We start from the raw sequence: 23,316 nt of genomic DNA, 5'->3' as shown, positions 1-23,316 counted from the left end.
TATTTAAATCTTGAAATAATCTAACATTTATATTAAATATCTTGCAAGCACTTGACATGTGTTATTCTCTGTTCCAAAGCCTCCACTGGACAGAAATATGATACAGTCCCAACCATCTAAGATTATAGCAGATATCATTGACTGTTTAGAAGCTATGCCATCTACTGGACAAGGAGAAGTAAGTGTGATTCGTAGAATGTGATTTATGCTGTTTTCTAAAAAAAAAGCTGAAGGTAACCTTCTGTTTTTTCTTCTGTGTGTCAACATCCTTGTACATTTGTATTGTTGTCTCCCCATGTACTAGAAGTCTAATTTGAAAACTTTACATAAAACTTAATTATTTAGTTCTAATTGAGAGCAAATTCTTCATAGTGTTTCTTTTTAAATAGACTATTAGTCAAACTCTTCTATCTGTCTGAATAGTAGAGGTGATTGATTGATGAATGCTGGTGGTTACTGGTTATTGGGAAACATGTGTCTAGTTAATTGGGAATTATATGTGCAGGGATTTTGAGAAAAGATGGTTTTTTATACCCCTTCCCCTCCACCCCTTTAGAAGGATAAGGAGGTATATTGTTTTACCCTTGTCTGTGTTTCTGTAACACTTTTTTTCCATCACATGTTTCTCAGAAACTACACATCACGGTAGCTTGAAATTTTTACACTTTCTCCTGCAGGTATGGCATATGGTGGGATACATTTTTGGAAAAATTTGAAATTTTAACATGTTCTTCCTGTAGCTATGTCATATGGTGGTAAACATTTTTGGAAGATTCTTCAACAACTTTCTGGACTTTGTTTATTTTTTTACATATTTTGAAAGTTGAAATTTTTGTCACATTTTTCTCAGCAATTATTTATCACAGCAGCTTGAAATTTTATTTTTTTTACTTAATATTAAGTTTCAATTGACTTCTTCACTGAAGGGTTTGTGCCTGCCTCTTATTGTTAGACATGCATGTGTATGCTTGATGATAATTTTTGCTAATTATAAAGTATTTCAAATAATTGCATAAAAATTTTGATGTATAAGTTAGTGGGAATTCAACTTTACCAGTACTTTGTTTTCATTCTTAGCTCCAACTTTTGGTATCGGCTTCTAGTACAGAGTCAATAAAGCATTTACTCAGTGCATCAATGGTAAGGAATATAACTAATCAAAAAAGTTTCATAAATAAATTTAATTTAATTGTTTAATAAGCATTATAAAAAAAATAGTTGAACAGAGCATCACTTTCTGTGGACAATTATTTTTTAGCTCACCTGGCCAAAGGCCTTGTGAGCTATTGCCATCTCTTGGCGTCTGTTGTCGTCATCGTTAACAATTATACAAAACTCTTCTACTCTGAAACTACTTGACTGATTAGGACCAAACTTAGTATAAATGATTCTTGGTGTATTCTGCATAGAACTGGTGTGGGGATTTTTGATTGGTCGAAAAAATATGGCTGCTGTTACTAAAAATAGAACATAGGGGTCAGACAGTAGTTTTTCACATATATCTCCAAAATCGTTAGCTTTAACTAAATTCTGACGTGGGTAAAAGTGTTCAGTATGATAAGATCTATCTCTGGTCAAATTTTGGTTTTAATCCGTTAAGCCATGTTGGAGTTATTGCCCTTTTTCAACAATTTTTGATATTTTTAATGTTATTTCTTTCAAAAATCTTCTCCTCTGACATTATTTGATCAATTGGAACCAAACTTGGTACGAATGTTCCTGGGTGTATCCTGCATAGAACTGATGTGGGGATTATTGATCCGTCAAAAAACATGGCAGCCGTTACTAAAAATAGAACATACCATGTATGGCTCAGACGGTAGTTTTTCACATATATCTCCAAAACCATTAGGTTTAGCCAAATTCTTTCAATAGCTGAAATGATCCTTATTATTAGGACTACAAAATCTTTAGGGATAAAAGTTGTCAGATGAGGTCTCACTAACCACTTCTAAGTTTCCATTACTTTACATGTTAAACAAGTAATTTTCAATGTTTCACTGGGAATTCACAGGACAAATGACACCTGAAAGTTGCATACCATTGCGAAGCTTGGAAAATAAGACTATCAAAATCATTATTCTAACGGTGCGATGACTGTAGAAATTCTTCACAAAATTTACTTGAATAAAAAATACTGAAAATCAACATTTTTACCTTTTCTGCTAGCTGACAGCATGGAGGCAAACTACTCACACATGTAAAAAATATTCATACACTTTTGTAGTAAATTACAAATATGATTTTTAAGTACACATTCTCAGCTTTATTTTAACTACTTTTGATCAGAATACACACAAATAATGCACTTACAATGCATATTTCTAGGTTCAGTGTGTTTTTGGTACTACATAGGGGGGATGGCCATTTGACCCGGAAGTGGTTAGTGAGATTTGACTCCTTGTAAGAGTTATTGCCCTTGAAAGGGGAAAAAAGACTTTTTTGTTAAGTTTTCAGTCAATATCTTGAAAACAGTGATAGATTAAAAGAAACTTTCATTTGTTGAAATGATCCTTATGATAAGCCCTAACAAAGACTTCTTGAGTCAAAATTGTTGTTAAATTTATTGCCTTTGAAAGGCAAAAGTCAACCAGGTGGGTGATTCAGTCTCCTGGGAGCCTCTTGTTTATTCTTTCATTAATGTTTGTAAATTTTCAACAAAAAGAACACACATACTGAGTACATGAAATAATATACGACTAAAATGAAAGAAGTCTCACAAAACAAAAAAATAAAACATCAAAAAATATGAAACATTGCCTGTTATACTTGACATGGAATTTTTGTGTGTGTAAAACAAGAAGTTTAAATGTTCTTCAACATAAATTTTAGGTGAATCTGATATTTTGTAACATATATATATAAGGCTTATTATTTCAGACCTTATTTTATATTGTAGAACTTTACAGAGCAGACAGCCACAGATTCCGTACCTTTTCAAGAATGTCTTTACTACCTCAAAACATATGCCCCATTCAATATTATCATAGATTTCTACAGAAGGAATGGATACTGGATGAAGGCTGTACAGTATGTGCTTGATCATGTAGGTTACCATCAGAATTAAATGCAATCCATTACTTCAACATGATACATTAATCCCAATTTTTTAGTGTGCCCATATGTCATAACTGTCTCTTTCCACATGTAAGTGCTTATGCATGATAAGCAGAAGGATTTAATAACACTGCTATTTATAATAATATAGTTTGTTATGTTTAAAATAGGTATCAATTAAAAGTTAGGTTTGTGTTGCTTTGTTTTACTTACATTTGTATTGCAAGAAATAAATAATTGAAGTTTAAAAGCATGATCATTGGGTAATGCCATTTTCAAACATTTTTAATAAGCATGAAGTAAATTTTCCTTTTAATATAGGAAAAGAAGTAACCACATCAATGTAGACCCATCATTTTTTTATCATACTGAAGCATTTTCCTTATTTTATCTTAATTCACAAAGATATAGCAAGTTTACGTTACTTTCTAATTTCTATGTTGAAAAAATGATTCTATTTTAACTCCTGTTGTTTAGTTATTACTTGACAAGAAATTTCTTTTATGGTCATATGATTGATCTACCCAAAATTCTTAATAAATTTACAGATTAGTGGAATTATGATACCAACTACAAATAAGTAGGGGTAAAAAATTTACCTATACATACTTGGTTCATTTCCTTTACTTCAAAATGAAGATTGTTATTTAAGAAATACATCACGGAGACTCCATTCTATTATGACATGCTTCAAAGCTCTTTAGACCACAGCCAAGGTAAAAAAGTGATAAACAAATGACCAATAAATCATGGAAACTCCATTTTATCATTGTTTTACCCAAAATGATAGTGAGGGGTTAAATAAAGACATAATTGCCCAGCCCATGGTAAAACAATGATAAAATGGAGTTTCCATGATTTATTGGGATTTAAATAGGACTAGTTTTCTTCATATTGTTGAATGACAGTCTATGACGTTGGTCATTTGTTTATCACTTTTTTACCACGGCTGTGGTCTACAGAGCTTTGATGCACATCATAAAAGAATCTTCATTGAATCAGTAATGATATTGATTTCTATTTTTGTTTTATTTTTTACAGAAATGCTGCAGTGATGTGTTTGTGGAGGCACTGTTGATTCCTGCCATCAGGTTGGGGGAGTGGGGAAAACTTGTTGACCAGATTGTATTAATAGACCCCTCCCTAGAGAAGTGGAACTATCACCTGAAAAGTATTTGTAAATACTTGCTTAAACAGAAGCTACATTACATACTGTATGAGTTCCAGTTAATTATGAAGGTTTGTGTCGTAACAAGATTACTGTCAATTAATTAATTTTGTTATATCCCAATTTGCTGTGAGATAAACATTTATTGTCTTACTGGTATATTTTGAGACATATAAAGTATAAATGAAGAGCAGCAACAAATATTGTATCAAAAATCCAGTAATTGTGATTAAATTTTTTTGTGTATTCATCATATAGTTTCTACCAGGGTATTTCATATATAAATACTTGGAAGGGCTCTTTACATTTTCTGCAAATTTTAAAGACTTTTATTTTTGTGCAAAAAGTAAATTTCTTGTGTGTCATTTGATAAACAAATATTTCCAATCTTATTAGCATATACCTTTTTCATGCGTTGTGATTGGTTGTTCACCTTTTACAATCTCAGTGATGACAGTTTGAATAATAGTATATTACATGTACTTATCGTGAACAACATGTCTACCATCGCTTCAACAAAAGGAAGAGCCTTTTAGATCATAAAATGGTATTATCCACTTTATTCCATTCATTTTCAGCATTGTACATTCAAAACAACAATTTTTGAAAGAAAAAATATCACAAACTTAAAAAAAAAAATACATCAGTTCATTTCACTAATCAGGTTGTTTCAATATATTTACTTACGCTATTTTGTCTTATATATTATTTTCAATGTATAATAGTTAAATTACTATTATGTGCTTTACACCTGTCATTATTACTGTTTGTTATATTCATAAATGGAGAAGAACCTTGTGAGTTGGAAAACCTCTTGTCTGATCCAAATTTGTTTATTTGCAAATAAAATGTTTAAACTAATATGTTGAAAAATTGAAAGAATAGAGTTATCAGTAGCCCATAAATACTTTGTATATATTGAAATTGATAACCATGTCACATTTTTGGTTGTCAATTGTGGGTGTCAATTGAGCCTACAAGAAAAAAAAATATATATATATTTAAAATAGTTAGGGATTGGAATTATAAGTGGTAAACACTCTTTTATGTGTAAAATTAGACCATTAACTCACAAACCTGACATAAAAGTTCTTCAGACTTTTATTTTTTTTTTTTTTTTGTGAGTGAATGGTCAGATTTTACATATTGATAAATTCTGGATAAAAAACCAAGGTAAAATCATACTACCAGATAAAATGTTTTTAAAATGTTTGTATAAATTGAGTACAAGAATTGTATAGAAAATTTAGTAATTTTGACCTCTGTGTAATTTTAATGTGATAATTTAATTGCTATTAACAATTCTGAACCATTAGTACTTCCCCTATGATAGGGAAAAGATGAGCATTCTACAGTCTGAGACAGAGGTAATACATTAAAAATATTTAATTAACACATGTATAGATTATCAAATTATAAAAGAACAGGATGAGTTTTGTGTGTACAAATGTATTTTGCAAAGCAAGAGATACAGTAGGTATGAATACTAAAACAAAAATGTTGTGTTTTAATTGTGATGCAAATGTAAAATTCTGCTACTGCATTTTCTATTTTAGGATTATGTAAGGGCAGCCATGACATGTATTACCTGTTTCTATCAGAGAGGTGCTGAGAGTTATCTTGATCTTGCTGATAGAATATCTTACCTGTACAAAGCGCACCAACATCTGCAGTCCTATTTAGATCCCTCCCAGTGGGGAAGTGTCAGTAGACCTTATCCACAGACTGGTTCATGGGGGAAATCAGGGGAGACTAACACTGATGCAGGAGTACTTGTACAGAGTGAGGAGCAAGTGGGAAGGTATACCATTTTTAATCCCTCCCACCACAAGAAGTGGCATGGTATTATGAAGTACATTGTACCTTCCTAAAGTTTCATGTCTGTTCATCTGTCTGTTCATTCTCTGACAGTTTCCTGGTGATTACTACAGAAGATATTGAAGGATCTTTGTCAAAGTTGTTTTTACCCCTCAAAATATTTTTTCAATATGGCAGAGTATCATTTAATGTTCCATTAGATGCCCTATTTTTGTATATTGCCCTGCATAGATGAGATACTGAAAACATATTTCACTGTAAATAAATATTTTACTTTTTTTTATCTTTACTATGTTACTTACCGGTAGCTTTAATAGCAGGTTACGAGAATGACCCATGAACCTTGTTACTATAGGATTTTTACTTTTATTTATTTGTGTAAAGTTAATTTATAAGTTAAACTTCAAGACTTAAGACTAAAGAAAGACAAACATGATCAGTTAACAAAAAAATTCACAATATCCATGGATCTGCTGGTGGTTTTCATATCTATACACAAAGCATTACATCTTTGTGTGAATTAATTTTATTCTTGACATTCCGTTTAATCAATCAAAATAAAACTATATATTTTCTATATCACTCCCAAAAAGTTGAATGGCATGGGGGACATGGAGGATTTAATTTTTATTTGATTGATTTTAATTTGTATTCTGTAATAATATCAATTTATTTCAGACATTTGAAGATGATAGCCATCCAGATAGAGGTTACTAAGTTTTTACACCACTGTCTGAAAAACACAGAGTCTGAGGCTGCTGCCATAGCAACACAATATATTGCAAAATCAAAAACATCACAACTTCCTACTATGTTTGGTAGCAACAAAACTAGGACAGATTTAGTGTCAATGGTTTGTATACATGTACTTGTTTGATTTTAACACAAAAAAATTGAAAGGGAAATGACCTTTTAAACCAGAAAAACAAAATTATTTAGAGTCAAAGCATTTTGACAGTTCAGATGGGATTTTTGCAGTATAGTTAACATATTAGTTGTCTCATGAAAATTTTTTAAAGTACATGAGTGATTAGTTGAAGTAGCAGTATCTTTGTATACCAAAAGGAAATTTTTATACATTTGCTTTTCATTAAATTATTCTGCCATCGATTTAAATTCTGTGCATGAAAATTGGTTAAACTGTCTATCATATTCCTTTTATTATACCTCCCATCAATCTTTGGGGGTATAAAGGTTTAAAAATGTCTATCCAACAATACATTTCCGCTATTTCTCCAATATTGTTCTTTTGATTTTGATGATTTTTTTATTGTATTGTAAGATCATTATATAGAGAGAAGCAAAAGTTTAATTCCATCTAAGAATTTTCTGCACACCTCAAAATACATTCAGCAGTATGAAAGTGGATATCAGTCCATTATACTTCTGGGTTATTTCTATGTGACTCATTAGGTTTTTATTTACAGATTCTGTTGAGTAGCAATGACATTCCATCAGCATTTGACCTAGGACTAAGAATTGTAAAGGTATATTTTAGATACCTGTAGGAAACTTAAGAGTGATCCTGATTATGATCATTAACAAATTCAAAGTGAACTTTTGTCAAATATTTTTATACTTACCTGCCTGTGGTACACCTGCCCTTCATAATACTTCATGAAATGAATCCAAAAATTGCAACAAACATGTTTTATTTATTACACTTTTGCTTTTACATGTAGAAACATATTTAAGATAGACAAACATTTGTTTCTGATATTTATTCTGAAGGGTAATGCTAATTGAATAGACAGTTTTTTTTTCCTCTTAGTTGGATTTTGTTACTTTGATTGTCAGTTATTTGTAACATTTAATTATGGTAGGAATGTAAACTCGGTGGACAGGCAATATATACACATTCAGCCAGAGATATGGCTAAGCATCAGAGGTATGACCATATCCGACAACTATTTGACTGTCTGGAGAAAGCCAAGCTTGGTGAGGATGACTTTATTGACGAAATTATAGGAGCCTGTATATTGGTTGTAGCAGATAATCCTAATGAGGTAAAATATTAGTCTGTTAAAGTAAGGATCCTTATTTGAAATAAGTCAATAGAGTAAAGGTCTATTTTTTTTTTTTTTTTTTTTGCTTAGCATTTTATCGATGAAATTAAGCAAGACTCCACAAATAACATAATAACTTATTCAGCATTTGATATACAATGAAATCTGTGTAAACTGGACCCTCATTTTTTTACAAAGGTTTTATTGTACAGAAACGAAAGGAAAGATTTGTTGGGACTACAGATGATTACAGATATAGACAGTAGTCTGGTTTAATTACACAAGAGTTCACTGTACAATCCATTACATTCACAAGAAAACTTGCAACGTATGTTTTCACATTTTTAAAACAGATGGAAACATGTTTAGGACTGATATCAGAATATACATGTTTATATATATATATATATATAACACATGAGAACATGTTTTCAAAATTCAATAACCCTACTCGTTTTATATAAGAAGTCCTATGGGTACATATAATTACCATTTTTATTCATGGTTACTTGATTAGAATTGATCTATTAGTCCCAAACATAAAGTTTTCCATGGTGGTCTTAAACATATGACATATATATGATTTTGTGGTGTTTTTCATTACTAATGAAAAACACAAGTTGCTGCTTTTCTGTGTAACTAAGTAAATAACATTAATTTACAATATCTGTAAATTGTTGGAATTTTACATGTGTAAATGTAAAAATGTTTTCCAATTCCAGGCCAAAGAAGCTGAAAATTTGATCAAATTGTTGAGAAAGGACTCAAACAAGGTATGCAAGAATTGTAAATGAATATGTTCTTTATATTTTTGCCCCATAAAGAAAATGCATATATCATAAAAAACTGTTGGAAAAGTAACTCTTATCTATAGGTTGCTATGGAGCTTTTTATAATGTTAAAGACATGTAATAATCAATCCAGTGTTTATATAACAAAAACATCTACATTCATGTAAAAGTATATAAAACATACCATCATGCTATTTCAGACATTTTTAACTCTTTGTACCGTATAGTTGTTTATTTTCTTGTTGTGCTAATTTGGGTCTACTCTAGCCGTCAGTCTTTAATCACCAAAATAAATTCTGCAAAACCCTTTATCTGAACTTAACTACTTATTGCACCATTATCATCTACCACTAGAAACAGCATTTTGTTTACATATCTTTAAAGTAGCCATAATTTTACATCCTCCAAAATAACCCACCATAAAGTTTAACTAAATCCTTAGTTTCACTGAACATTTGACATAGTGTTGATTAATTATAAATTTGAACCAAATCTATTATGTATTTTTTTATATGAAAAAACTTAAAATACTGTTTAAGAAATTAAGCAACTGGTTATCTTTCTTTTGTAGATAAATGCTTTTATTTTATGTGGTAAACTGAGATCAGCCTATCTGATGGCAGTGAAGGCTGAAAGGGTAGAGGATGTTCAGAGAATAGCAGGGGCAGCCCAAAGAATGGGACAAACAGCTGTGAAAAATATCTGTAATAAATGGCTCGAACAAAGAAAGGAAAAAGCTGTTAAGTGATATATGAATTATGTTTCGAGTCAGGATGATTGACCACTTTTGAAAGACGTTGTTTGGCATGAAGAGGTGGTGTGTCCTCTGTTAACTTATAAACTGTGATAATATGTAGATTTTCTTGGTGCAGTTAGATAGAATCAGAATTCAGGGTATGATTGTTGCCCACTTAATAAAATAGTTGCATTGAAGTCTTTCATCAAAACCAATAACTATCAGTATTTTATTAACTCATTATACCAAGTTAGTGAATTGAAAATTCACTGTTTTTTGTTCATAAAATGTGTGATACTGCATGTTGAAAAGTTACCACTCATAACTTACTGAATGGAGTTGATTATAAGTAATTGGTGTAGTAACTTGATCATATTAATGATGATATGCTGTTTTGAGTTGGAATTACCGGAAATGTTCTGTAATAATCTGTGAAGTATTTCTGGGAATCTATTTCCGTTCAAATGGTACCTGCTTAATACTAATAGTGACTGTTATTAGCCAAGATATAATTATTTGTTACATTCCACTGTCCATGTGTAAAAATTCAGATTTAGATTGATCGAGTGTTGAACCTTAACTAGTCTCTATTAAAAACATAAGAAATAACAATTCATACTTATATGTTAGATTTCCAACCAGTATGGTATTGACATGTTTTATGTCTAATAGATGTACCATTACAATATTTAAAGTATTTTTACAATTTATTGATTTTGTATGAATAATGTAAAAGCTTTAGAATTTAGTTTCTGCATACAGTAATTACTCCTGAAGTCTTGTTTAATTCCTATCAAGCCTATTTTAATTATTAATGCTTACATGTTTATTGGAAATTTTCTTGTTTTTTTAATTATTGTTACAAGAAACCTTCAATGAGAATTTTCGTCCAATTAGACTTTAAAAAAGATAATCTGTAAAATGTACACATTATCTCCCTGTGACTCGTAACATTACCAGTAACAGGTAAAATATTTATGTAATTAAAATGTATAAAACTGAAATTAGCTGAGAATGTTAATCAGAAGACCTTGTTTACACTGTCAAATAATTTTTTTTTCCAAATAGGATTGAAAGATATGACATTGTCATATCATTCTGACAATAATTTTTTTTTTTGCTTTAAATACCAAGATTATACATGTGTTTTTTTAAACTATTGTATGTCAAATGTTATTTTTTAGAAACATTGATGGTACAAGAAAAATAGCTTGTTCTACCATAAAGTGAATGATTTGTTTATCTCTTGTTTCTAATTGATTAGATGTTTCAGATTATGCTCAAATTTACATTGTTTGGCCTACATAGACCAAATTGCCTTTGCTATCGCTTACTCTGCCATTGTTAACTTTTTTTTTTAAATTCCCAGTTTCCTCTGAAACTACTGTCAAAATGGACCCAGATTCTTCGAGGTATATATTTTAAAATTGAGTCAATTATGCTAATCAAGCAAACAACATATATCCAAGGCTATTGGAAATACAGAAAAAAAAATTTCTTCCTAAGTTTTTATTCTTAAAGAACTACTCCTTACATTTGGAGTTATTGTCCTTGAAAGATAGCCTGAAATGTTGATTTTGTTTGTAATGCCAAGGATTACTGAAGTCTCCAATGTGTCAGTTGTAGAACAACTCTATTGCCCTTGAAAAGTCATATTTGACAGGTATTTTGTTTTTTGTTTGGTTTTTATTCTCCTCCTTTTTAGTTCACCTGACCGTTTAAATCCATGATAAACAAATGCTCCCAGCGTGCATTTAAAAGCACGATAAACTAATAGACTAGTGATGAAAAATTATAATATTAACAAAAAATGGCGAAAGAAAAAGTAGAAAATGGAATTAATGAAAATTTATAAATAATTTTTGAATCAAGGAAATAATCAAAATACAAAAATAAACGTTTCTAGTGTGCGTTTAAACGGACGCTCACAACGTGCGTTTATCATACGTTTAAACGAACGCAAAATGATGTGTAAACGCATGATAAACTATGCAACAAACGCTAAAATGGGAAACGTGAATGTCTCAAGGAGAGTACAACACTCAAATTCAGTTAAAGTGCACCAAAGTCAATTTTCGTGGTCACAAGCTATTTTCAAAGACAAAAAGCTATTATTTGATATAGTTTTGGGTTCAAATTACCATCAGGGTTATGCCAGATTGTAAAAAAAAAAAACATAATTTACGGTGCATTGATCCAGTTCACTGCACAAAAACAATGACTCAAGGAGTGTACAACACTCAAATTCGGTTAAAGTGCACCAAAGTCAATTTTCGTGGTCACAAGCTATTTTCAAAGACAAAAAGCTATAATTTGATATAGTTTTTTTTTCAAATTACAATCAGGGTTATGCCAGATTGTAAAAAAAACATAATTTACGGTGCATTGATCCAGTTCACTGCACAAAAACAATGTCTCAAGGAGTGTACAACACTCAAATGCGGATAAAGTGCACCAAAGTCAATTTTCGTGGTCACAAGCTATTTTCAAAGACAAAAAGCTATAATTTGATATAGTTTTTTTTTTAAATTACCATCAGGGTTATGCCAGATTGTAAAAAAAACATAATTTACGGTGCATTGATCCAGTTCACTGAATAAAAACAATAAATATCTATGACTCAATCGACAAAAACCCTATGTCACAAATTATGGTTCCCCACCAAAAAAATATATATATATATATATATATAGAAAAATATAAAATACTCCAAATGAAGAACTCCCAATAAGTTTTCTAGGGAGAAAAATGGCTAGAAAACATAATTTTAACAGTTATTTTTACATCGAAAACGATTTAATTTTTTTTTTACACAAAATATGGATGTCCCATGAAATACAGTGAATTACGTTCCAATTTTCCTGAAGTTGTAATGCACGTGTAACTGATACATACGGTAAGTCCATGTGAGGAAAAAATACCATTAGATTATAAACGAAATGAAAATAAATGATTCAGGCGTAAAGGATAATGTTTTTATTGGAAAAAAATACAGGATTTGTATCTTTTTTCCAAATGTGCATTTAATTGTGAATTATATTACGGTGTCGCTAATATCTGTCAATGGTGGTAGGAAACTTTCCTTATTCTTAATTATATACACACCAGTGTCAGTCATAAATGACTCTTAAACAGTCTTTTAAGCTGCTATATATTTTTTCACATTCTTGGTAAAGTACTAGTCCATGAATTACGTTACAGTGAATTATGTTACGGCAATATCTTTCAAATGGATGAAAAACACTGTTCTCGTAACAATTAACTATAAATCATTATCAGTGACATCGCCGATCATACGGGCATCTTTAGAAAGGTAGTTGTGACCCGGGAACAATTTTAAAGGCGTTCCTGATGTAAACATCCCCTCTTGTCGTAAGTGTCCTTAATTTCTGTCGAGCGCAGTTATTTAGATATAATTGATTTTCAGTTTAATTTAATTTAGAAACGGAGAATACTTGTATTGGTAAGATGTTATGACATTAGTATATTGCTATATATGATATACAAATCAAGCATTGGTACATATTACGGTGTAACGTAATTTACTGGTTCATAAACTGTATTTTGATTAAAGAAAATGGTTTTACATGACAACTTTGTCGTGAGAAACATTAAATTAATGCCAAACAAAGATAGAAATAACTTTCGAAAAACAAAAGCCATTCAAAAATGATTTAATCATTGCAAGAATTTAAGTAATCACAAAAAGATATGTGTGCTTCTTCGTGAACTGATATTAATAAATTATTTTTTGTTTTTGTTTATTCAGATCACTTGAAAACAAGCAGTGTGTATTGAACTCAAGCATCACTACAATAAAGTATTTGAAAATGCACCTTTAAGCATATACCAACGATCAATTTCAATTTCTCAGCTATTTAGATGAAGTATTATCTTTAAACAATCCTAGTTTCGGAGATTTGGTACACATCTACCCCAAAGAACTTGAGATATAGGATACTACAGACACTGTGAAGTCAGCTTCATATCTTGACCTACACGTAGAGATCGATGGTAAATGAAAACTATTTACCAAACTTTACGACAAACGTGATGACTTTTCATTCAGAATTGCCAACTTTCCTTTCATCTGTGGCAAAATCCCTTCAGCATGATGATTGGGGTTTTTTAAGGTCTTGACTATCCTTACGGATCTCGCACGACCGCCCCTTACGGGGATTCTGTTAGTAATGCCAGTTAGTAGCCTTCGGGAAACCTGACCGAAGAACTGAGTCAGAGTATGTCCTACTAGCGGCTGTGCTGCTGTGTTGACGCTCTGGGCTACTCACAGACCCCACATGGGTTCGAGAGCGTTTCCCCACTCTAACTATTTGGGAGTACGTCAACGTGTAGAGTGATCCCTTCAGTACCTGCGTATAGAGTTTTTTTTATATCACAACTCATACATTATGCCAGAGCTTGCCGTAACTACGTAGACTTTTTGTATCGCGCTAGACTTCTTACAAATAGGCTTCTGGAACAAGGTTATGTTGCTACCAGATTGAAGTCATCATTATAGAAGTTTTATGGTCGTCAACATGGACTCGTGAATTGTCATGGTGTATCCATCTGCACCATGAAAACTGATTTGTTCAACGTATCATAGTTTTCCTTCCCTCTTTCGTCTACCCTGGACTTGACTTTTTATGAGCTGTTCGGCGGATGTTTCTGAAAAAGCAGAGGACGCTAACCCTAACGGTGCACCTGGTCCATGCTCCCTTTTTTAGTGGAGTTGCTCATTTACTTTTGTTGTTTTGTATGTATTATCTTCGTTACTTTATGTTCTTTGTTGTGTTTGTCTGTTTTCCGTGTCTGGTCTTTGTCCTTGGATTACATTCTTTGATTTCCGCTAGAATCTTGGTTCCCTTGATTACCCTTCCAAGTGACGTTACAATATCAGCGAAAAGTTGTTTCTGTGAACTACGTTACATTTTAATTTTAACATTATAATAATTTCTAGTTGAAGATTACTCGTTGATCAAACATCTTGTGTTTTGAAAGTATAGCAGAAATATTTAATGTTATAATATGTTAGAAAATTAATCGAAGCAGTTATTACATTATCATTTCATTACATGCCACCAAAGACTGACTTCGATATTTCATCATGTGGCGTATGTAAAAATGACAAACTTAACAGACATGATTTTTTTTTTTTTTTAATATTACTTGCCAAAATATTGCAATTAGTTGTTTTTCGTGTTTAACCTTCCAATTTTGTAATGTGTTCCAATTAAAGCATGGCCCCGTGCAGGTCCGGGTGGTAAAAGAATAGGCCTGCAGCAGCGCAAAGCTTGTCGTAAAAGGCGACTAAATAGTGCTCAGAACCCTAGCCTCTGCCCACAGAGCAACTGGGATGTGTGCCCCAGGTGGTGAAATGGGGTACCCCTGGCGTGTTACATGCTGGGGTTGTCAGGCTATAATATGGAAAACCTGACCGCAAACCATAGTGGTGCACCGTGTTGGGCAAGATGCCACGTTCCTCGCACGTTAAAGAACCCTACTGTGGTATTCTCCCGGAGTAGGAACCAAAGGGCTCCGCCACAGGAGGCTAAATTGCCCGACCCTACCCACCTCTCCCTATTTCCAGTGGCAATCAAAATTTGTCGACCCCATTTTCCTTGTGTCCCATCTCTTTTTCATTTCATGTTCATTTTATCATCAATTTCATGTTCATCGTCTGAATATAGCTGAAATATTGCTGCTCGGACGTTAAACCCCAACAAACAAACAAACAAATTAAAGCATTAAATTAAATTAAATTAAATTAAATTAAATTAAAGCCATGGACTATATATTACACTGTTTATAAGTGAATTATGTTACTAAGTCGGTCATTCCCTTTAAGCTAATTATAAACATTCCAATTGGATTTAAATGCACAATTGTTTTCTTGTGTATCACCTAAAGGATGTATGAATGGAAATGGGTTGCTAAATTGGCCTTCATCTTTTGCTAATTATGTTTCCAACGAATAATAAAGAAAACCTATTTTCAATTCATTTTGTTTCATTAATATTTTGACTAGATGTTATGAAATATAGAGTATCTTAAAAAAGATAACATTTTTTAACAAAAATATTTGTTTCGTGTTGTGAATTTATTGTTTATCTATCGATATCATTTGAAGCGCAGTTTTGAATAATTGTATGATGCAACTATTATTATTCATCATGGGTGTCCAGAAGTAACGGTGTATCCATCAGCACCATGAAAACTGATTTATTCAACGGGTCATAGTTTTCCTTTCCTCGTTTGTCTACCCCGACTTGACTTTTTATGAGCAACTCGGCGGGTGTTTCTAGAAAAACAGAGGACGCTTACCCTACCGGTGCATCTGGTCCATGCTCCCAGTTTTTAGTGGAGTCCGAGTTGCTCATTTACTTTTGTTACTTTGTATGTATGATTTTAGTTACTTTATGTTCTTTGTTGTGTATGTCTATTTTCCATGTCTGGTCTTTGTCCCTGGATTACATTCTTTTGATTACCGCTGTAACATTGGTTCCCTTGATTACTCTTTCACTACCACAATACACTGGACATGTTCAAAATTTCGTACAGGACATAAAAAAATCGATACACCAAGAGCTATATTATGCGTTTTCTGGCAATTCAAACTTTGTTTTATTGACACTAAAGCATTTGAGTTGTTTTCAGTGTTCAAAATATCTGGCCGCTTTTCTGTTCCTATTGGGACACTTTAACTGAATTTGAATGACAAATAAATTTTAATTTAATCTTGCACGTTAATTTTCATTTCGATTGAGCAACCTTTCGTTTGGACGATTTTGCATGGCTTTCTGGTAAGTTGGCTCTTCGCTAAAACATAAATTAACAAACCCAAAGTGTACCGAAAACTGGGAGTATGGACTAGGTGTATTGGTAAAATTTAAGCATTATATGCTCTTTTAGAAACACAGTGTAGTGTTGCTACATGATGTTAAATTGAGGCTAAACATTGTGTACAAATTGGTTCTCGTATATCTCATGAAAGTATTTACCAGTCAAAGTTTTTAAAATTAGATATTGAGAATAGAATTCAAAATAACAATAAACCATATATAAAAATTGCATGTATGCAAATAAAGAAAATGCTTATGAAAACAGACCATGGTTGTGGGTATGGGCATTAAACAGTGACTAATGTAGAAAAAGAACGAATATGGTGAAACGTAATAAATGTACCAGCGTATAACCTAAACACAAAATAATAAATACATGTACTTTCAGAGATTACCAAAAGGTTTTCAATAAGTGTAAACACACCTTTAAGCAAGCTCTGGAAGGTCCCGACAACAAAGTAATAAAATCCACGGTCACAGAACGATCACAATTCATCAAAATCAAAATAAAATATATAACAGCACAAAAACATATTAATGACCAATATCTTCTGGCAAATCTGCGGTGGGGTAAAATTAGGTTTAAGGCCTTAACCACCCCTTTAATGTAAGATCGAAAATGAACTGAAACGACAAACATACCACAAAATACATCCGATAACGCATCCAATTCTCACTATGGAATACCTCAACATAAACCACACAGACAAATGAAAAATACACTTGAAGAACGCTCGCAGTTACTGTATTGTTCCATTCTTAAGTACAGTTGTAGTACCGGACTTGACAACTCTGAGAATTTCTTAAACATACTGATTCAGCTCGTGTTTGTTTCTGTTCTGTCTTTTTTTGGAGCATTTTATGTCCTCCCGCGACAAACTGTCGGGGCATACTAATTTATCCCTGTCCGTCCGTTCGTCCATCTGTCATCACGCCGTCCGGATTACACGTGATCATGGCTTGTCCGGCTATCTCCTCGTACAGTTTTTAAACTACATCTAAAATATTTTACAGGATATTTCTATACATGATGAAGGTGTGCAAGGTCAAAGGATTTTGATTTTCGTGAAATATTACGGAAATTGGTGATAATTACACTTAGTCATTTTACTCAGAAATACATGGATCATGGCTTGTCCGGCTATCTCCTCGTACAGTTTTTGAATTACATCTAAAATATTTTACAGGACATTTCTACACATGATAGAGGTGAACAGTCAAAGAATTTTGATTTTCGTGAAATATTACGGAAATTGGTGAAAGTTAGACTTAGTCATTTTCATCAGAAATGGGGCTATATGGCTTGTCCGGCTATCTGAAATATTTTTGCAGGATGTTTCAGACCCTCGTATAAATATATTCTATATAGTGATGCTTTACTGGACAGATACAACAAAAAATAGACTAAAGTAAACTTTGTAATATAAGCTTGTGTGCTGTCATGATAAATAGAATAGTCAATAAAACAGTCAAAACTGCTGCAGGGAATGTATTTTTCATTCTTGTATTTTTGTCGAATATAAATTGACTTGTGTAGTACATCTGTCTTGTTGTACATAATATTCATAACATCCACAGTTGTACATAAGTTAATAAACGAAAATTATTTCCTAGTATCTCTTACATTATCATGATAATAAAATGTTTGTATATTATAGCGCTTTAAGGTGAAGAAAACAAAAACGACGCTCAGCTCCAAACCAACGAAGACCTCTCATTCTTTTTAATTAATAAGGCAGCAATTAAGTAATTCTGTTAAAAGCTGTTACGTATCATCCCATTTATCTAATAGGGATTTTTAGTAGTAGCTTCTGGACTATTCAAATCTTCACCAAGATTCCATCGTTCGATTGAGCCGGTATAATTACATTGGCAGTGTTTAATGCAAATTGGATTCAGTAAAGCTTGCTTACTATCCGGCTTAACATATTTTCATGATCCAGTTTGGTGCCTATTTCAATGTGTGCCCAAGTCAATCTGTCCATAAACGAAACTATGTTCCAGGACATGACAACAACAGATACAAATGTTTTAACAGACCGTTTCATTTTGGGTAATGGTACAAACAGAAATGACAGCGAGAGTAGTCTCGACAAAAGTTTCGCCAATTGGGAACTTATCGTTATTTCAGTATTTGCTGGAACGCTTGCCTTTATAACCATGTTTGGAAACTTACTGGTTATGATATCATTTGGAATAAATCAGAAGCTACGGATTCTGAATAATTATTTTCTAGCGAGTCTATCTGTTGCCGACTTCTCTATTGGATTGGTATCTATGCCGCTTTACACGACTTACATCCTTGTAGGGCACTGGCCGTTTGGTGCAGTGCCGTGTGATTTGTGGTTGTCTATGGACTATGTTATGAGCAATTCATCAGCTTTACATTTATTGGTTATTTGTATAGACCGGTACTTGACTCTCAAAAAACCACTGTCATACAGGGCAGAGAAAACTTCAGGCAAACTTCTTCGTATGATAATTTCGGTTTGGATAATTTCAATTTTTCTTTGGGTTCCTTGGATATTTGCCTATCCATACATTGAAGGTGGTCGTACTGTGCCGGATACTGACTGTTATATCCAGTTTTTGTCCTCCAACCCTTATTTGACAGTAGCTACACACGTTCTTGCATACTGGTTGCCTATTTTTGGAATGATCGTATTTTACCAGCGAGTTTATCACGCGGCGGCAAAACATGTTGCATTCAAATCAAACTTTACAATAAGAAGAGGAGACGCACCGTCTGGCTCAAATGCTGAACTTGTCACCACAACGCCCGGAAGACGTGACATGAGACGATCCGTATCAACGGAATCTACGGTATCAACAATCAGTAATGCCTCTGTTTACGGTGGTAACTACAATCACAAATCCCATTACCATGATAAGGATGGTGACAAAGCAGCTAAGACGCTGAGTGCCATTCTGCTGGCTTTTATACTGACGTGGACGCCATATCATGTCAATGTTATCATTTCCACAGTCTGCAGCACATGTGTTCCACAAAGTGTTTTTCATTTCGGTAAGTGTAAGATAACAGGCGTGAATAAGTAAGGGACAGACCTGGCCCGACGTATGCCCCCACTAAAAAAATTGGTAAAGACTTTTTGTGCATGAAATCTTGATTTTTCACGAATATTTCATTCTATTTACGCGCCCTTATCCAGAAATAAAGAATCCGCCACTGTGTATATTTTTTTCTAATATTTTTGGCGTAATTTCTGACTCATTAACAGTTTTTTTTCTATTTCATGCTTTTTTGTTTTGTTTTTGTTTTGTTTTTGTTTTTGTTTTTGTTTTTTGTTTTGTTTTGTTTTGTTTTGTTTTTTTGTTTTGTTTTGATTTGTTTTGTTTTGTTTTGATTTGTTTTGGTTTGTTTTGTTTGGCTTTTTGGTTGCTTGGTTTATTTATTTTTATTATTTGCGTGTAAATTAATGAAAAGAATGTTTTTCCTATTCTGTCATACGACAAAGCAGTTTATTCAAGTAACCGAATTTTATTGTATTGTACGCCTTTTTCATGTACGTAACATTTTTAGAAACACGTACTGTACATATTTTCGTCACCAGGGTACTTTTATTATTGTGTGTGTGACTTGGTACATGTTTCGTTACAGGCTACTGGCTATGCTACATCAACAGTACAATTAACCCGTTCCTTTATTGTCTATGTAACGAACAGTTTCGGTGGACATTTATCAGAATTCTAACATGTAACAGAAAAGATCCCGGCAAGTACAAGACTAGTAAACGTGGTGCAATTCAGGTGAATAGCCATCGCTAAAACAGAAACAAATGCAAGAAAGAACATTTGAATTATTGAATAAAAAAGTAAGAAGTGTCAAATCAACACCTAGAAATAGACATACATCGTCAGGCTAAAAGCTGCATTGGTTTCTTGTCCCGTGTTAACTAAAACATGTCTCCATGTAACTTAAGGTCCATGATTGATTAAATGAAAGTATTGTATTGTATTTAGTATTGTATTTACTCACATTTTATTATAAACCTTTTCATAGTGTTTCGATTGCTAATATTTATATGAAAGAACCTTCAGTTAATAGATACCTGTTTGATATAACTATAAGTACTTCTTGTTTGTCCATGGTCGGGAGGACGGGTCAACCGTGAACCCCAACTCATCAACTTCATGACGATTTTCAGGTACCTTCATACATCCAATTTACAAATCATTTTGTCGCCAAAGAAAATTCTATGATAGTTTTTAGTACAAGCCTGTATTTGTACACCGCTGGGTCAAAAAGCCAAGTTCATGTGACTCGATTGTTAGAGCGTCTAAGTCATTTTGGGAGATCACATATAAATAAATTAAATGTATATGTACCTTAATGTCCCAGCTTCCTAATGGCATCAAGAAAGTTGTGGTTTTTATGTTAAATGCCAATTATTTACCCCTACCCACGGGAAAATCGTTTAACTTGACATATATCTTTCAATGTCAAAATCCCTATGCTTCAGTTAAAATAGCTTATTTTGGTATTTTCTGTTTATACTATCACCCTTGATGTTTCTGACATAAAAAAATGGCTAAATATTGGGATTTTCGAATTTCCGTTAAGGTTACAGACCACCAATTCAACCAATGAGCATTTGGAACGTACGCAAAAATAGTCCTACGCAGAAATTACCCCTGTTCTTCATAGTGCTATGAAAAAAGTTCTCAACTTATATAAAAAATTTAAACAGTTTCTGAAAGGAAAAACATTTCTGTACATTTTATAGGTGATTTTGCTTCTTGTGATGTGAAGCCTAATCTCCATAATGATTTTTAAATATACCCCTATCTTGTGAAAACACTGGGATTTCCCATGCTATTTATAGACCCTTCACTTCCGGTGACCAGTACTGCACTGCAAGTCTGCTAACCCCACATGCCATTCTGAGGATTGTAAGCTGGCATATGTAGAATCATGCTGATATATAGTCCTCTGCAGGTTAAAGTTAAGGTAAAGTCCAGAGAAGCCATTGAATATTGTGAAATTAGCATAGAAGCCTATGGAGAGTGGAATTAGTGGTTTTTAGCTTTAAACAAAGTCGCATAAATTCGACTCTACTAGTTATAGCACGATTGAATCGTCTACATTTGATACCATTCAATAGATTGCTCGATGTTCTACATCATGAAACTGGAAAACTTCAATTTTCGTATACACCGTGTCTAACCCCTAACGGTTTTACGGTTCCAACGCCGGATTCACGAAGGTGTTGGTTAATTTACGGTCATTTCCTGAGAAAATAAATCGGTAGCTTAAGTAAATTGCTAAATGATGCGATATGAAATCTATATAGCAGTATGACCATTCGGTACTACAAAAGCAATTGCTTGTATTCAGTGGTAAAAGTGTACCGTTTTCTTAATCATTTGTGAAAAGCAAATGTAAACAAAGCGAATTTTGTCTCATTTTTAGCCTTTTCACATCAAAACCACAGGGACTTGAGGTCATAAGATAGATCCATGAAATGGACAAAAAATGTACTAAAATGCTGTTTTTTTTGTATTTTTTTTTTACATTTTACTATCCATGACTATAAACCAAAAAAAAAAAACAAAAAAAAAAACAAAACAAAACAAAACACTTTAGTTCATGCGATAGATCAATTAAATGGCAGGAATTGTAGTAAAATGCTGTATAAACTATTTTTTACATTTTACTATCCATGGCCATACACTAACATACATCCCTCAAATGACATCACTGAATCCAAACAAAACATACTCTGTATGTGAACCACCAACTTTAGATAATATGCAATCTGTAAACATTGTTAAAGATATTCATATAATCTCACAAAAGATGCAACATCTTGAATCTATCCTACATGAAAAATTACAGAAGCTTGATGTTCTAGACTCAATCTCCAGGAGATTTGATGCACTGGAAGAAAATATCATCAACACGAGAGGTGAGATTGACAATATAAAGCAGGCTCAGAAAAATCAAGGTGAAATTACTACAAGACAGGAAAAGCATCATCATGAAATAGAAGACAGAACTCAAGAGCTGGAACGACAAAACCAATATCTTGAGGCTGAAAACTATAACTTGAGAGAAGACTTTTTGAAACTTCAAAGTCACTCTATGAAGTATAACCTGATATTTGGTGGAATTAGACAAACCAGTGAAGATGAAAATACTGAGGTGGTAATTCGTGAGTTTCTAGAAAGACAACTTCATATTAAAAACGTGGAAGGCATACAATTCCAAAATGTTCATAGATTGGGTCAGCGAAACGATGACAAACCAAGGAACATCAAAGCTAGATTTACAAAATATAGTGATCATGAACGAGTTTTAAGAGCTGTACCAAGGGCCCTTAAAGGAAAAAGAGGCTACATCGTAAATCAGCAGTACCCAACAGAAATTGCAAGTAGACGCAGAGCGTTATTACCAGAACTCAAACAACTTAAAAGGCAAGGCATAAACGCTAAAATGGTGTATGACAAAATCTTGATAAATGGCAAACCATATGAAAGCGCAACCCCTGAGGGACCCCACGTCGACTTGAGTAAATAGGACAGTCACTCGGACACAATCAATACCAACGAAACATCTGTAAACAATAACACTGGACATTTAAATCCCAATGAATTAAACTGTTACGATAAAAAACTAAATGTTACATATCTTAATGTATGTGGATTAAAATCGAAATTGTTAAATCCTGACTTTTCAGAACTCATACTAAAATATGACGTACTTATTTTTGTTGAAACAAAACTAGACGAACTTGATACTACAGATTTACCAAACGATTATCTTTTTTATTGTAAAAATCGGAAAGGGTGTAAACGTAAATCTGGGGGCATTATTATTATTTTGTCTTATTTTGTAATTTATTATTATTTTTTTTTAAACGAAACAAACGAATAAACA

The 23,316-nt window shown here is 32.7% G+C and overlaps 3 protein-coding genes across 5 annotated transcripts in view; all 3 read left to right on the top strand.

The window, feature by feature from the left end:
- Positions 1-10,816, top strand: part of LOC148624304 (uncharacterized) — a 42,924-nt gene extending 32,108 nt beyond the window's left edge. For all 3 annotated transcript variants that reach the window (XM_088566992.1, XM_088566991.1, XM_088566994.1), the window contains 10 exons: positions 80-178; positions 1,078-1,140; positions 2,900-3,046; positions 4,099-4,296; positions 5,782-6,026; positions 6,722-6,896; positions 7,471-7,530; positions 7,867-8,049; positions 8,772-8,822; positions 9,412-10,816. In XM_088566992.1, the coding sequence (XP_088423118.1) occupies positions 80-178; positions 1,078-1,140; positions 2,900-3,046; positions 4,099-4,296; positions 5,782-6,026; positions 6,722-6,896; positions 7,471-7,530; positions 7,867-8,049; positions 8,772-8,822; positions 9,412-9,588 (1,398 nt within the window). In that variant the 3' untranslated portion in view covers positions 9,589-10,816. The remainder of the gene's footprint in view (positions 1-79; positions 179-1,077; positions 1,141-2,899; positions 3,047-4,098; positions 4,297-5,781; positions 6,027-6,721; positions 6,897-7,470; positions 7,531-7,866; positions 8,050-8,771; positions 8,823-9,411) is intronic.
- A 1,077-nt stretch (positions 10,817-11,893) lies between these two features.
- Positions 11,894-20,353, top strand: LOC148624303 (muscarinic acetylcholine receptor M2-like). Its single transcript, XM_088566995.1, has 2 exons — positions 11,894-19,443; positions 20,038-20,353. The coding sequence occupies exons 1-2, from the start codon at positions 18,378-18,380 to the stop codon at positions 20,202-20,204; spliced, it is 1,233 nt and encodes a 410-aa protein (XP_088423121.1). The 5' UTR covers positions 11,894-18,377; the 3' UTR covers positions 20,205-20,353.
- A 1,775-nt stretch (positions 20,354-22,128) lies between these two features.
- On the top strand, positions 22,129-22,956 carry LOC148624302 (uncharacterized). The gene has a single exon (XM_088571021.1). The coding sequence runs from the start codon at positions 22,129-22,131 to the stop codon at positions 22,954-22,956; it is 828 nt and encodes a 275-aa protein (XP_088427147.1).
- The last annotated feature ends 360 nt before the right edge of the window (positions 22,957-23,316 follow it).

This window comes from Perna viridis, chromosome 2 (genome assembly GCF_037379345.1).
Source record: "Perna viridis isolate PV_CMFRI_1.1 ecotype Kerala chromosome 2, ASM3737934v1, whole genome shotgun sequence".
In the NCBI taxonomy this organism is placed as follows: Eukaryota; Metazoa; Mollusca; class Bivalvia; order Mytilida; family Mytilidae; genus Perna; species Perna viridis.
The sequence above is the reverse complement of the archived record's forward strand: the minus strand, read 5'-3'. Positions and strand labels throughout refer to the sequence as shown.

Excerpts from the sequence above, each read along its gene's own strand:
- LOC148624303 (XM_088566995.1), top strand. The coding sequence starts at position 18,378 with ATGTGTGCCCAAGTCAATCTGTCCATAAACGAAACTATGTTCCAGGAC. Across the intron at positions 19,444-20,037 it reads ACAAAGTGTTTTTCATTTCG|GCTACTGGCTATGCTACATC; the intron begins GTAAGTGTAAGA and ends GTTTCGTTACAG.
- LOC148624302 (XM_088571021.1), top strand. The coding sequence starts at position 22,129 with ATGACATCACTGAATCCAAACAAAACATACTCTGTATGTGAACCACCA.